The sequence below is a fragment of the Argentina silus genome (assembly GCF_951799395.1).
Source record: "Argentina silus genome assembly, chromosome: Y".
NCBI classification, from domain to species: Eukaryota; Metazoa; Chordata; class Actinopteri; order Argentiniformes; family Argentinidae; genus Argentina; species Argentina silus.
The window spans coordinates 39,186,045-39,199,427 of record NC_139654.1 but is presented as its reverse complement, the minus strand read 5'-3'; the positions used below and the strand labels follow the sequence as shown (position 1 = coordinate 39,199,427).

General features: G+C 44.5%; 2 protein-coding genes and 1 pseudogene across 3 annotated transcripts in view; 1 reads left to right on the top strand and 2 right to left on the bottom strand.

Moving 5' to 3' along the window:
• Positions 1-13,383, bottom strand: part of LOC310824113 (cytochrome P450 3A27-like) — a 453,840-nt pseudogene that overhangs the window by 47,432 nt on the left and 393,025 nt on the right. The gene's annotated exons all lie outside the window — the stretch shown is intronic.
• LOC310823669 (E3 ubiquitin-protein ligase TRIM65-like) overlaps positions 1-13,383 on the top strand; it is a gene marked incomplete at both ends in the record, with an annotated part of 83,090 nt that overhangs the window by 25,815 nt on the left and 43,892 nt on the right. The window lies entirely within an intron of this gene.
• Positions 3,224-12,904, bottom strand: LOC310823670 (protein NLRC3-like; the record flags this gene model as incomplete). The annotated part of the gene is made up of 7 exons (XM_083696540.1): positions 3,224-3,898; positions 4,128-4,174; positions 4,290-4,463; positions 4,641-4,814; positions 6,132-7,857; positions 8,103-8,144; positions 12,613-12,904. 7 exons carry the CDS (start codon positions 12,902-12,904, stop codon positions 3,342-3,344), a joined length of 3,012 nt encoding a protein of 1,003 aa, XP_083552666.1. The 3' UTR covers positions 3,224-3,341.

The window sequence follows — 13,383 nt, the reverse complement described above, 5'->3', positions numbered from 1 at the left end:
TCATACAGTAGCAGCGTGATTGACTGTAGCTAGTTCATACAGTAGCAGTGTTATTGACTGAAGCTAGTTTATAGAGTAGCAGTGTGATTGACTGTAGCTAGTTCACACAGTAGCAGTGTGATTGACTGTAGCTAATTCATACAGTAGCAGCGTGATTGACTGTAGCTAGTTCATTTCGTGCAGCATTGGGACTGTAGCTAGTTCATACAGTAGCAGTGTGATTGACTGTAGCTAGTTCACACAGTAGCAGTGTGATTGACTGTAGCTAGTTCATACAGTAGCATTGTGATTGACTGAAGCTAGTTTATACAGTAGCAGTGTGATTGACTGTAGCTAGTTGATATAGTAGCATTGGGACTGTAGCTAATTCATACAGTAGCAGTATGATTGACTGTAGCTAATTCATACAGTAGCAGCGTGATTGACTGTAGCTAGTTCATATAGTGCAGCATTGGGACTGTAGCTAGTTCATACAGTAGCAGTGTGATTGACTGTAGCTAGTTCACACAGTAGCAGTGTGATTGACTGTAGCTAGTTCGTACAGTAGCAATGTGATTGACTGAAGCTAATTTATACAGTAGCAGTGTGATTGATTGTAGCTAGTTCATATAGTGCAGCATTGGGACTGTAGCTAGTTCATACAGTAGCAGTGTGATTGACTGTAGCTAGTTTATACAGTAGCGGTGTGATTGACTGTAGCTAGTAAACACAGTAGCAGTGTGATTGACTGTAGGTAGTTCATACAGTAGCATTGTGATTGACTGAAGCTAGTTTATACAGTAGCAGTGTGATTGACTGTAGCTAGTTCATACAGTAGCAGTGTGATTGACTGTAGCTAGTTCACACAGTAGCAGTGTGATTGACTGTAGCTAGTTCATACAGTAGCATTGTGATTGACTGTAGCTATGTCATACAGTAGCAGTGTGATTGACTGTAGCTAGTTCATACAGTAGCAGTGTGATTGACTGTAGCTAGTTCATACAGTAGCATTGTGATTGACTGAAGCTAGTTTATACAGTAGCAGTGTGATTGACTGTAGCTAGTTCACACAGTAGCAGTGTGATTGACTGTATCTATTTCATACAGTAGCAGTGTGATTGACTGTAGCTAGTTCATATAGTAGCATTGGGACTGTAGCTAATTCATACAGTAGCAGTATGATTGACCGTAGCTATTTCATACAGTAGCAGCGTGATTGACTGTAGCTAGTTCATACAGTAGCATTGTGATTGACTGAAGCTAGTTTATACAGTAGCAGTGTGATTGACTGTAGCTATTTCATACAGTAGCAGTATGATTGACTGTAGCTAATTCATACAGTAGCAGCGTGATTGACTGTAGCTAGTTCATATAGTGCAGCATTGGGACTGTAGCTAGTTCATACAGTAGCAGTGTGATTGACTGTAGCTAGTTCACACAGTAGCAGTGTGATTGACTGTAGCTAGTTCGTACAGTAGCAATGTGATTGACTGAAGCTAATTTATACAGTAGCAGTGTGATTGACTGTAGCTAGTTCATACAGATGCAGTATGATTGACTGTAGCTAGTTCATACAGTAGCAGTGTGATTGACTGTAGCTAGTTTATACAGTAGCAGTGTGATTGACTGTAGCTAGTAAACACAGTAGCAGTGTGATTGACTGTAGGTAGTTCATACAGTAGCATTGTGATTGACTGAAGCTAGTTTATACAGTAGCAGTGTGATTGACTGTAGCTATTTCATACAGTAGCAGTGTGATTGACTGTAGCTAGTTCATACAGTAGCAGTGTGATTGACTGTAGCTAGTTCATATAGTAGTCATGTAATTGTAGCTAGTTCTAGCGATAGTCAGTCACACTGCTACTGTATGAAATAACTACAGTCGCAAGTTAATATAGTGTATCATTGGGACTGTAGCTAGTTGATCCAGTAGCAGTGTGATTGACTGTAGCTAGTTCATACAGTAGCAGTGTGATTGACTGTAGCTAGTTCATATAGTGTATCATTGGGACTGTAGCTAGTTCATATAGTGTATCATTGGGACTGTAGCTAGTTGATACAGTAGCAGTGTGGTTGACTGTAGCTAGTTCATACAGTAGCAGTGTGATTGACTGTAGCTAGTTCATATAGTGCAGCATTGGGAATGTAGCTAGTTCATACAGTAGCAGTGTGATTGACTGTAGCTAGTTCATACAGTAGCAGTGTGATTGACTGTAGCTAGTTCATATAGTGTAGCATTGGGACTGTAGCTAGTTCATACAGTAGCAGTGTGATTGACTGTAGCTAGTTCCTACAGTAGCATTGTGATTGACTGTAGCTAGTTCATACAGAAGCATTGTGATTGACTGTAGCTAGTTCATACAGTAGCATTGTGATTGACTGTAGCTAGTTCGTACAGTAGTCATGTGATTGTAGATAGTTCTAGCAACTGTCATTCACACTGTGTGGTGGAAGTCTAGGATTTACCACTCTGTACTTTAGCTCTTCGGAGGTAAGAATCAAGAAACAAGTCCTGAGTAGCCACAATATCTGAGTCCGGTATTTATTGCTTGCAAACAAGAGACAAGAGCGTAACAGCAGCCCAGCGTAGAACCGGGGGTCCGTTCAGCACAAGTCTAAAGAGACAATGATCAGGTTCGTCTTTTATACAGTTTAAACATAATACAGGCGCCGCCAAGGCTATCGGCTGATGGGCCTGTGCTTACGTGAGAAAGGGCGGGAGAGAATGAACAATGGTGAGACTCTCTTACCATATATATATATATATATATATATATATATATATATATATATATATATATATATAGTAAAACATAATATAACTACACACAACAATCCTACACACTATATATATCAGAACATGATGCAGTTGGATAGTGGTGTGTTTTCACTGAGATGTTGGATGTACAGATGTTCCCTCTCCTAGTGTGTAGGGTGTAGTGTGTAGTGTGTAGGATTGTTGTGTGTAGTTATATTATGTTTTACTATATATATATATATATATATATATATATATATAGTAAAACATAATATAACTACACACAACAATGTGTGTAGGATTGTTGTGTGTAGTTATATTATGTTTTACCATATATATATATATATATATATATATATATAGTAAAACATAATATAACTACACACAACAATGTGTGTAGGATTGTTGTGTGTAGTTATATTATGTTTTACTATATATATATATATAGTAAAACATAATATAACTACACACAACAATCCTACACACTACACACTACACCCTACACACTAGGAGAGGGAACATCTGTACATCCAACATCTCAGTGAAAACACACCACTATCCAACTGCATCATGTTCTGATCCGTCATCTTTGAGCCTTTGGTGTTCAGTGTGATCTCCCTGAGACTAGTTTACACAGGGTCACTGAACAGCCATACCCAAGCCAAAACCCAAACCCTGGGTAGAGGGGCTCAGTGAATGTGGAGTGGAATGTGTGCAGGAGGGTCCGTGTGTCAGAGGAGACGCTGTAGAAGGACAGAGTGCCGGCCGGCCAGTCCAGATACACTCCTACTCTGTGGGAGCCAGAGGAGGGGACAGGTATGACAGTCCTGTTATTATTGTGCCAGGCGGAGTAACTGTTATCAGAGCAGAACAGCCTCCAGGACTTGTCATTGAATCCCAACACACAGTCATTAACCTCTCCTCTCCTGCTGATTCCTTTATATGTCACTCCTATAACAACCCCTTCCCCACTCCGCTCTACCTCCCAGTAACAGCGCCCAGTCAGACCCTCTCTACACAGCACCTGTGCATAGCGCTCAAATCTCTCTGGGTGATCAGGGTACGGCTGCTTCACTCTCCCCCGTGTCACCTTTCTGTTATCCTCAGACAGAGAGAGGCGTCTGTCTGCTGTGTTTGGGTCCAGTGTGAGCTCACAGGCATCTGATTGAGAGGACAAAAATAATCAACAAATCAATACAATTGATTGATTGATTGAATCCCAATATTCACAATGTGATCTTGTTATGGCAACATTCTTTTTTTCACAAAATATTACTTATTAACTTAAAATGTTTTACAAGGGATACAACTAATTCACATTTACTAATATTTTAGATTTACATATGAATTCAATACTGGTGCTCTGTTTGAACTCTGCTAATTCACTTACATTTGATCAGCCCAGGTTTGAGCCTGCACTCTCCACCATGGTCCACACTATTTCAACCACAGAAGAACCCACAGTGGTTGGGTGACAGACTCATGATCATGTGGAAAATATATACTGTGGATTAATCTCATTGATACGTCCAGCCACATATTCAGCATTTACCTCAGTGTCTGTAGTTTACAGAGTGGATCTGTCTGTACAGCAGAGAGCAGCGCCAGTCCTGAGTCTCCTGGGTGATTGTAGCTGAGGTCCAGCTCTCTCAGGTGGGAGGGATTAGACCTCAGAGCTGAAGCAAGAGAAACACAGCCTTCCTCTGGGACTCCACAGCCTGACAACCTGGGGAAATAGTGTCACTCCATCTGATATCAAGAATCTGATTATTCGTCTCTAATGTACATGTGCAGCTTTAAATCCTCTTCATTTAGCAGTTGAAAGGCTAGAAACATTGTATTCAAGTGAAGAACATTCAAACTAGTGTGTTATAATGGCCCGAGATACCCCAAAAGACCTCACCTCAGTGTCTGTAGTTGACAGTGTGGACTCCCCAGTCCAGCAGAGAGCAGCTTCACCCCCCCGTCACCTAGATCATTATTACTGAGGTCCAGCTCTCTCAGGTGGCAGGAGTCTGAGCTGAGAGCTGAGGCCAACGCATCACAGCATCTCTCTGTGAGGTGACACCCATTCAGCCTGAATGAGGTATACAAATAAATACATGCAGCCAAACGATCACTGTGGTGCATTATGATAAGAATTCATAAGTGAGAGTTATAGTTGCTATCAACAGGGGAGCAAGCAACCATGGATACATTTGTAGTGACTGGATTTCTACGTCTGGTATAAAGTATTTTCTAGCTATTGGGTTAGTGCAGTATTGTGTAGTCCCATGAGCTGATCTAAGGCCAGGTGGGTCAGGATTTGAAGAGCTAGGTTACCATATATTTACCACATAATTACATTTTCGTCCAAATCCCTTCCATGGGCTGTTTTGGTATTTTAACATATTTCACTAGAAAAACATATTTTCTAATCATTTCACTTAATTTTAACCCATTTGTGCCGAATGCCGCGCGACATCTACCGCCGGTTGCTGCGTTGTGCACATTTGAATCTACCGCCATTTTTGATTTGTCGTAATTTTCATGAGTGCAGCATATAATGCACTGTCATTGGTTCAAATACACATGAGGTGGGTCTTGTTGATTTTTTAAAACCACGTGTCGTGTGGTTCGCCGAAAAACAATCAGACATACAAGTGCGTTCGGCGAACCACACGACATTTGGGTGCTCACATGGTTTTAAAAAATCAACAAGACCCACCTCATGTGTATTTGAACCAATGACAGTGCATTATATGCTGCACTCATGAAAAGTACGACAAATAAAAAATGTGCGCAAGGCAGCAACCGGCGGTAGATGGAATGTTGCGTCGCGCAGCATCCGGCACAAATGGGTTAAAAGGTGAAATCATCATGTATCCATACTTGTCATGCCTTAAATGATGGATTGAGCTTTCAGTTGGAGATGAGTGGCGAGCTCCTTCCAACTGCACCAACTGTAAACTCACTGGCTAAAGCTGACAAACTCATTAACTGAACTGTGAACACAGCCAGCCATGTTATTATATATGCTATCTATGTTATTTGCTTATTTTCAGAATAAAAGTCTTCATTTGAGCTGCGGTGTGAGTATCTGTGGTACCGCGAGTGGAATGAGATAGTCAGAACAGAGTCAGAACAGAGTCAACGTCAGGAGTGGATTTCTCCAAACCAGTGTTCAGAAACTGGCTCTTTCTACCTCATTATTGGGAGTCGAGACACAAAGCGACTGAACAAGTCGCATATTTGTCTGTCAATAAAACATGAAAGATAAGTGTGCAATCCATTAATGAATTACTTTTGACCATGTGCTCAATAACTCTGTTTCTTAAATTGAATCCGTAAATCAGTGATCACATACTCCATTCATAACCCAAGTTTCAATACAGTGTTTTGTCCATCTACTTACAGTGCCGTTTTAGAGGCTGTGACTACTGGCAGCAGCCTCAGAAGACCCTCTTCTGATCTGGAATATTTCTTCAGGTCAAACACATCCAGCTCTCCTTCTGAAGACAGCAACACAAAGACCAGAGCTGACCACTGTGCGGGTGAGAGTTGGGTTTCTGAGAGACGTCCTGAGCTCAGGTAGCTTTGGATCTCCTCCACTAGAGAATGGTCATTCAGCTCATTCAGACAGTGGAACAGATTGATACACCTCTCTGGAGACGGATTTTTCCTGATCTTCTTCTTGATATACTTGACTGTTTCCACATTGGTCTGTGAGCTGCTTCCTGTCTGTGTCAGAAGGCCTTGTCGGAGATTGGACTGATTGGACTCCAGTGAGAGGCCCAGGAGGAAGCGCAGGAAGAGGTCAAGGTGACCATTCTCACTCTGTAAGGCCTTGTCCACTGCACACTTGTGCAAGTCAACCAGAGGTTTGCGTCTGAGTGATGGCCAAAACTTCCAGTGTGAGGATTTGTCAAGTGGATTCTCATTCCTGTTGCTGAATGTGAGGAACACATATAAAGCAGCAAGAAACTCCTGGATGCTCAGATGCACAAAGGTGAACACCGGCCTTCGACTGGTCTTCCCCTCCACCTTAAAGATCTGAGTGCATAAACCTGAGTACACTGACGCCTCTCTGACATCAATGCCACTCTTTCTCAAGTCTTCCTCATAGAAGATCAGATGTCCCTTCTGCAGCTGACGGAATGCCAACTGTCCAAGCTGAAGAATGACTTTTCCTGTGGAAGTCTTCACTTCATTCATTTTGTCAATCTGAGATCCCAGGAAGTCTGTGTAGATCTCAGTCAGAGTCTTGGGCATCTCTCCTCTCCCTGCTCCACCCAATAGTCTCTCTAGAACACTGGCTATGAGCCAACAGAACATTGGTATGTGGCACATGATGTGGAGGCTCCTCGATGACTTCACATGGACGATGATTCTTTTGGCCAGGTCCTCATCACTGATTCTTTTCCTGAAGTAGTCCTCCTTCTGTTTTTCATCAAACCCCCGTATCTCTGTCCATTGGTCAATGTACTTTCGGGGAATCTGATTGGCTGCAGCAGGTCGGGAGGTTATCCAGATGAGGGCAGAGGGGAGGAGCTCTCCTGCGATGAGGTTTGTGATCAGGACATCAATGGAGGCCCGCTCTGTCTCGTCTCTCAGAACTTTTTTGAAGTTCAGAGGCAGTCGACTCTCGTCCAGGCCATCAAAGATGAACAGAATATTAGATTCCTTTCCCAGAGTCTTGATTGGTTTCATTTCAGGGAAGGATCCATGAAGCATTTCAATCAGACTGCGGTCTTCTTCTTCTTTGTCAGGATTCATTTGGTGAAAAGGAAGCAGAAACAAGAAATCAATGTGCTTGTTCTCATTTCCTTCTGCCCAGTCCAGAACAGTCTTCTGCACACAGAACGTCTTTCCCACTCCAGCGATGCCAAGCGTCAGCATTTTTTTTTTTTGGTCAGGCCGGGGTTTGAAAATGTTGCTGGTCTTGATGGTCTTTCCTGTGGCTGGGGTTATGGATTGAATACGTGTGACTTCATGCTCAGTACTGACCCCTCCCCAGGCCCCCTCGATCATGTGCAGCTCGGTGTAGGTGTTGTTTAGATCGATGCGATTACCTTCCGTTGACGTCCCCTCATGTATCTTATTAACCCTCTTCTTGTAAGAGGATTTCAGTTCATCTTGAACTGCAACACAGAGTTCATTCTTCAATATTGTCAATATTGTGATTTTTATCAATATTATTGTGATTACTATCATTGAAATCTAATTCATCATTACCGCTTTTACTAGACCTCAGATGCAGGTTACAATGTGAATGTGTGTGTGTGTGTGTGTGTGTTGATATTGTTATTAATCAGAATGAGTTGCTTTTGCATTCATTTATACAAGTTCAGTCTTTTAACTCTGACAACACAAAGGTGGAACTGACCTTCCCATTTCAGTTTGTCTCGACCTGACAGTTGCTCTGTATCTGGAAAAAACAACAATTCAGTTATTCTTCAATGATATTGTCATCATATCTCATTGTTGTTATACTGATCACTTTTATTATCACTAGTAATCAACCCAATCAACACTATATGATGAGAAGCCAGCTAGAACATGAAAACAGGCACAGCTCCAATGTGTTTGTGTGTGTGCAACCGACACAGACGACAACTTTTTGGGCTTCGAGAAGACATCCCAGGATACATCATCGAGGACTAAAGCATGAGACACAGAAGCAGCTACTATAACACTGGCCTGATGAGGATGCAGGGGAACCCTGCTGCTCTTGACTTGGTTGACAATTCTGCGTCACAGTCACAATGTACAAAATGGCTGCCATGGGTAAGGACATACTTATTTTGATTGTTAAAGCGAAGTCTCAAATGGCTGAACGGTATGTATCAGGTGTCATGCTGCCAGAAGCTGTATGCCACCAAAAAAGCCAGCAATTGATGCATGTGGGATTATTTGAACTTTGGGAGTGAGTTTATCACTTTTTCAATTCAGTACCACTCACCCTATGAACTCACTCCACAGCGACCCCAGCCGTTGACATAAGCACAACTGCAGATCTGAGTCACGGCACCAATACAACAGGCGTCACGCTGCCACACACAGTATGGCTTCCTCGTACACAAGCTAACACCAGTCTCAAATCTGTGTCCTCTGTATTGCCAACACACTTTCCTGCCCACCGAAGCACCCAATGTTAACCAGCTACGCCACAGACAAGCTGAATGGCACGGATGGGTGTATTTCAACTTGAGGAGTGACTTTATCATCTCAACTCGGTTACATAGAAAGGCTTTTACACTGCTAGGCTTGAACACACTGTGGACCTGATTGCTAGTGCAGTTAGACAGGTGTTGCTATCAATAGTCACAATTCACAAGCATTCCCATGTGATGGCAAGTTGGTTTAGTGACAATGGTGACAAGATTTTTACTAATGTGGTGAATACATGTCCATGGCGAACTGATGTCCATGGCGCCCCCCGTGGCAGACGTGTTTGTTTGTCCCGCTCTCGAATGCCGGCGTTTTCTTTTGTTTTGTGTGTTTTTTGTTTTATCTACAGTGCACACATGCCATGCACTGCTGACATACAACAGACAGGCATTGCTGGACATCGACAACTCACACAGTCTTCCTGTTTTTACTGGTTTTATACCACCGGAGCTACAACTCATTGTACGTTCCCGCAGCCACCACCACCACCCCCGGGAAGGCCCCGGAGCACCGAGCTGGAGTGAGCTAGCTGACCCCAGGAGAGCGCTTCGGAGACGGCGACGCAAGCGGGGCAAGAGAGGAGGCCTCCATGCTAGGCTAAAGGCTCGCGCTAGCCGACCACCGCTACCCAGCCTCTTGCTAGCTAACGTGCGGTCTCTGGAAAACAAGCTGGACGAACTAAGAGCCAGGACTACAACACAACGGGAAATAAGAGAGTGCAGTGCTCTAATTTTCACCGAGACCTGGCTTTCAGACAAAGTCCCAGAATGCGCCGTTCAGCTACAGACTCACTCCGTTCACCGAGGAGACAGGACTGCAGCCTCCGGTAAGACCAAAGGGGGAGGTGTGTGTGTGTTTATCAACAACTCGTGGTGTGGCGACATACAGACCGTTCACAAGCACTGTTCGCCAGATGTGGAGTTTTTGCTGCTGAAATGCCGTCCCTACTATCTACCGAGGGAATTTACTGCTGTGTTTTTGGCCGCTGTTTACATCCCCCCGCGAGCTAACTTCACGGCAGCGCTCAGCAAACTCCACGAAGCTATCAGCGCGTTAGAAACTGCTCATCCTGATGCTGTTTTTATCGCCGCCGGCGACTTTAACCAGTGCAATTTACGGACTGTATTTCCCAAATACTACCAACATGTGGATATTCCCACCCGTGAGAAGAATACACTGGATCATGTTTACAGCAGTATACGCAGTGCATACAAGGCTGCACCCCGCCCCCACTTTGGACATTCTGACCACATCTCGTTGTTCCTGTATCCAGCCTACAGACAAAGACTGAAACAGACAAACCCTGTCACTAAACAAATCAAACTCTGGACCCCAGAGACTGAGAGCACCCTGCAGGACTGTTTTGCTCAGACAGACTGGGATGTGTTTAAAGCTGCAGCCACGCTGGAGGACTCTTCTGTCAGCATACAGGACTATGCTGAGTATGTGACTGGGTACATTAGCACTTGTGTTGACAACATCGTGCCCACCATACAAGTCAAGAAGTTTCCCAACCAGAAGCCCTGGATAAACAGTCAGGTACGCCACATGCTGCGTGCTCGCTCTCTTGCATTTAGATCAGGCAATGAGATGGAGTACAAAGCTGTGAAGTATGGACTGAAAAAAGCCATTACAGCGGCCAAGAGGCAGTACAGAGAGAAGCTGGACGGCTTCTACTCCACTGCTGACTCCGGGCGGATGTGGCAAGGCCTGCAGCACATCACAGACTACAGGACCACCACCAACACCATCAGCTCCACAGACAGCCTGCCGGACGACCTTAACATCTTCTACACCCGCTTTGAGACCTCCAGCCACAGCACAGAGAGGAGGCACACAGACACCGGGACCACCCGACCCCCCTCCCCTCCACTAACCATCTCATCAGGCCAGGTAAACAAAGCCCTGAGGAAGATCAACCCCCGCAAGGCAGCAGGACCAGACAACATCCCTGGGCGGGCTCTCAGAGCATGTGCTAACGAGCTGGCTGATGTTCTCACCTCCATCTTCAACCTTTCCCTCAGTCACAGCACTGTTCCCTCCTGCTTCAAGACCACAACCATCGTCCCCCTTCCCAAGAAGAGCCAACCTGCCTGCCTGAATGATTACAGGCCAGTAGCACTCACTCCAATCATTATGAAGTGTTTTGAGAGAGTGGTACTGGCACACATTAAGAGCAGCATGCCGGACACCCTAGACCCCCTGCAGTATGCCTACCGGCCCAACAGGTCCACCTCAGACGCTATCGCTGCTGTCCTCCACTATTCCCTCTCCCACCTGGAAAACAAAGACTCCTACATCAGGACGCTCTTTGTAGACTACAGCTCTGCTTTTAATACAGTCATCCCCCACAGACTCATCCACAAAATGTCCACACTTGGCCTGCACCCCACCCTCTGTGACTGGCTCCTAGACTTTTTGACTGGCAGGCCCCAGTCTGTCAGGATTGGCAATAGGACTTCAGCCAGCATTATTACAAATGTTGGCACCCCACAGGGATGCGTCCTCAGCCCCATTCTCTACACCCTGTTCACCCACGACTGTGTCGCCTCCCACAAGGACAACATCATCCTAAAGTTTGCAGACGACACCGCAGTGATAGGATGCATCACTGGCGGGGACGAAGCAGCTTACAGGAGGGAGGTGGCCAGTCTGGTAACATGGTGCGAGGACAACAACCTCACCCTCAATACGGACAAGACGAAGGAGATGATAGTGGACATGAGGAAGAAGAGGGGACCTCATCGGCCACTGTACATCCGGGAACTTGAAGTAGAGAGGGTGAGCAGTTTCAAATACCTGGGCGTCCACATCAGCGAGGACCTCACCTGGACACTTAACACCACTCAGCTGGTTAAGAAGGCCCAACAGCGGCTGTACTTTCTGAGGAGGCTGAGGAAGTTTGGCATGTCGCCCAAGATCCTCAGCAACTTCTACAGCTGCATTGTTGAGAGCATCCTAACTAGCTGTATCACTGTGTGGTATGGCAGCACTACTGCTATGGACCGCAGACGCCTGCAGAGAGTGGTGAAGACTGCTGAGAAAATCACCAGGACTCCACTGCCCTCTCTGCAGAGCATCTACCACCGCAGAGTCCACAGGAGAGCCGCCTCCATCCTCAAGGACCCCACCCACCCCCAGCTCGGACTGTTCACACTTCTACCCTCAGGCCGGAGGTACAGAAGTGTTAAATGCAGGACCACCCGACTGAAGAACTCCTTCTTTCCCACTGCCATCAGACTCCTAAACAACCCATAGGAGATTAATATAACCGTACTACCTCAATAACTGAACTTTCCAGTTTGCATAATTGCACTGCTACATTTGCACTGTTTTATTATTATTATTGCTGCTATTTTATTTTATGCCTTAAATTTTGCTGTCTTGTACATTTGTTTAGTATATATTGTATATTCTTTAGTATTGTATATTTTACATTGGTTGGCATTCTGCGGACAGCAAAGCAAGAATTTCGTTGTACAGTGAAACATGTTTTCTGCTGTGCATATGATAATAAACACTTTGAATCTTGAATCTTGAATCTACATGAAATATTGTTTTTGTGCAGAAGATGGTTTGTTTTCCATGATACATTTGATGTATTTTGCGTTCTTTGATGTGATGTTTTAACTTTACCCAAATAAAGTATTCAAATATGTGCATACGTTTGTGCGTGCGTGCATGTGTGGCTGTGGCTGTCAGTCTTTAACATGAATGGAACTCACCTGTGATATGTTCTCTCTTATTCTTATCATATTCTCTCTTTAATGTTTCAGCGAGCTGGTTCTGCTTCATCTTCCTCAGGATCTCCAGTGTGATATTCACAGCATCGTCATCACCGTAGGTGTCCACCAGCGTATCCACAGTGTCCAGCTTGTCAGCTCCATCCAGTTGGCTTGTTGGGATGTGAGGGAAGCCTTCTGGTATGTTCTTAGTCAGGTACCATATAAACTCCTTCAGGTCTGTCTTGACCAGCTCCTTCAAAGTATTCAGCAGCAGCTCAGAGACAGGAGCCATTGTGGATCACTGAGGATACATGAACAAATAAGCTGTAGGTGTGGAGATGGTTTGGTTTGACCACCACTGGCCAAGTGCTCCATGGCTGAATGTGTGGTTGCTCTAAGCTGTGTACAATGTTTACAGTCTTGGTTTATCACCTATGTGCTGTCATCAACTGATTTTGGATCACGAGAATAACACATGAGAGCAGGTGGGCTGTCATGCTGACTACTTACCAGCAGGTGAGCTGTCATGCTGACTACCTACCAGCAGGTGAGCTGTCATGCTGACTACCTACCAGCAGGTGAGCTGTCCTGCTGACTACCAGGTGAGACGAACAGAGAAAACCAGGAACATGTTGAGCTACCTTCCATAATTTTTTATCTTTCTTTTGATTCATGACATTCTGAAGAACCAATGAATACCCTGATATCCAGTGTTACCCTGTTGAATGTTCTTATTCTGAACTATGCTTTTTATCCAATTAAAAATATTTT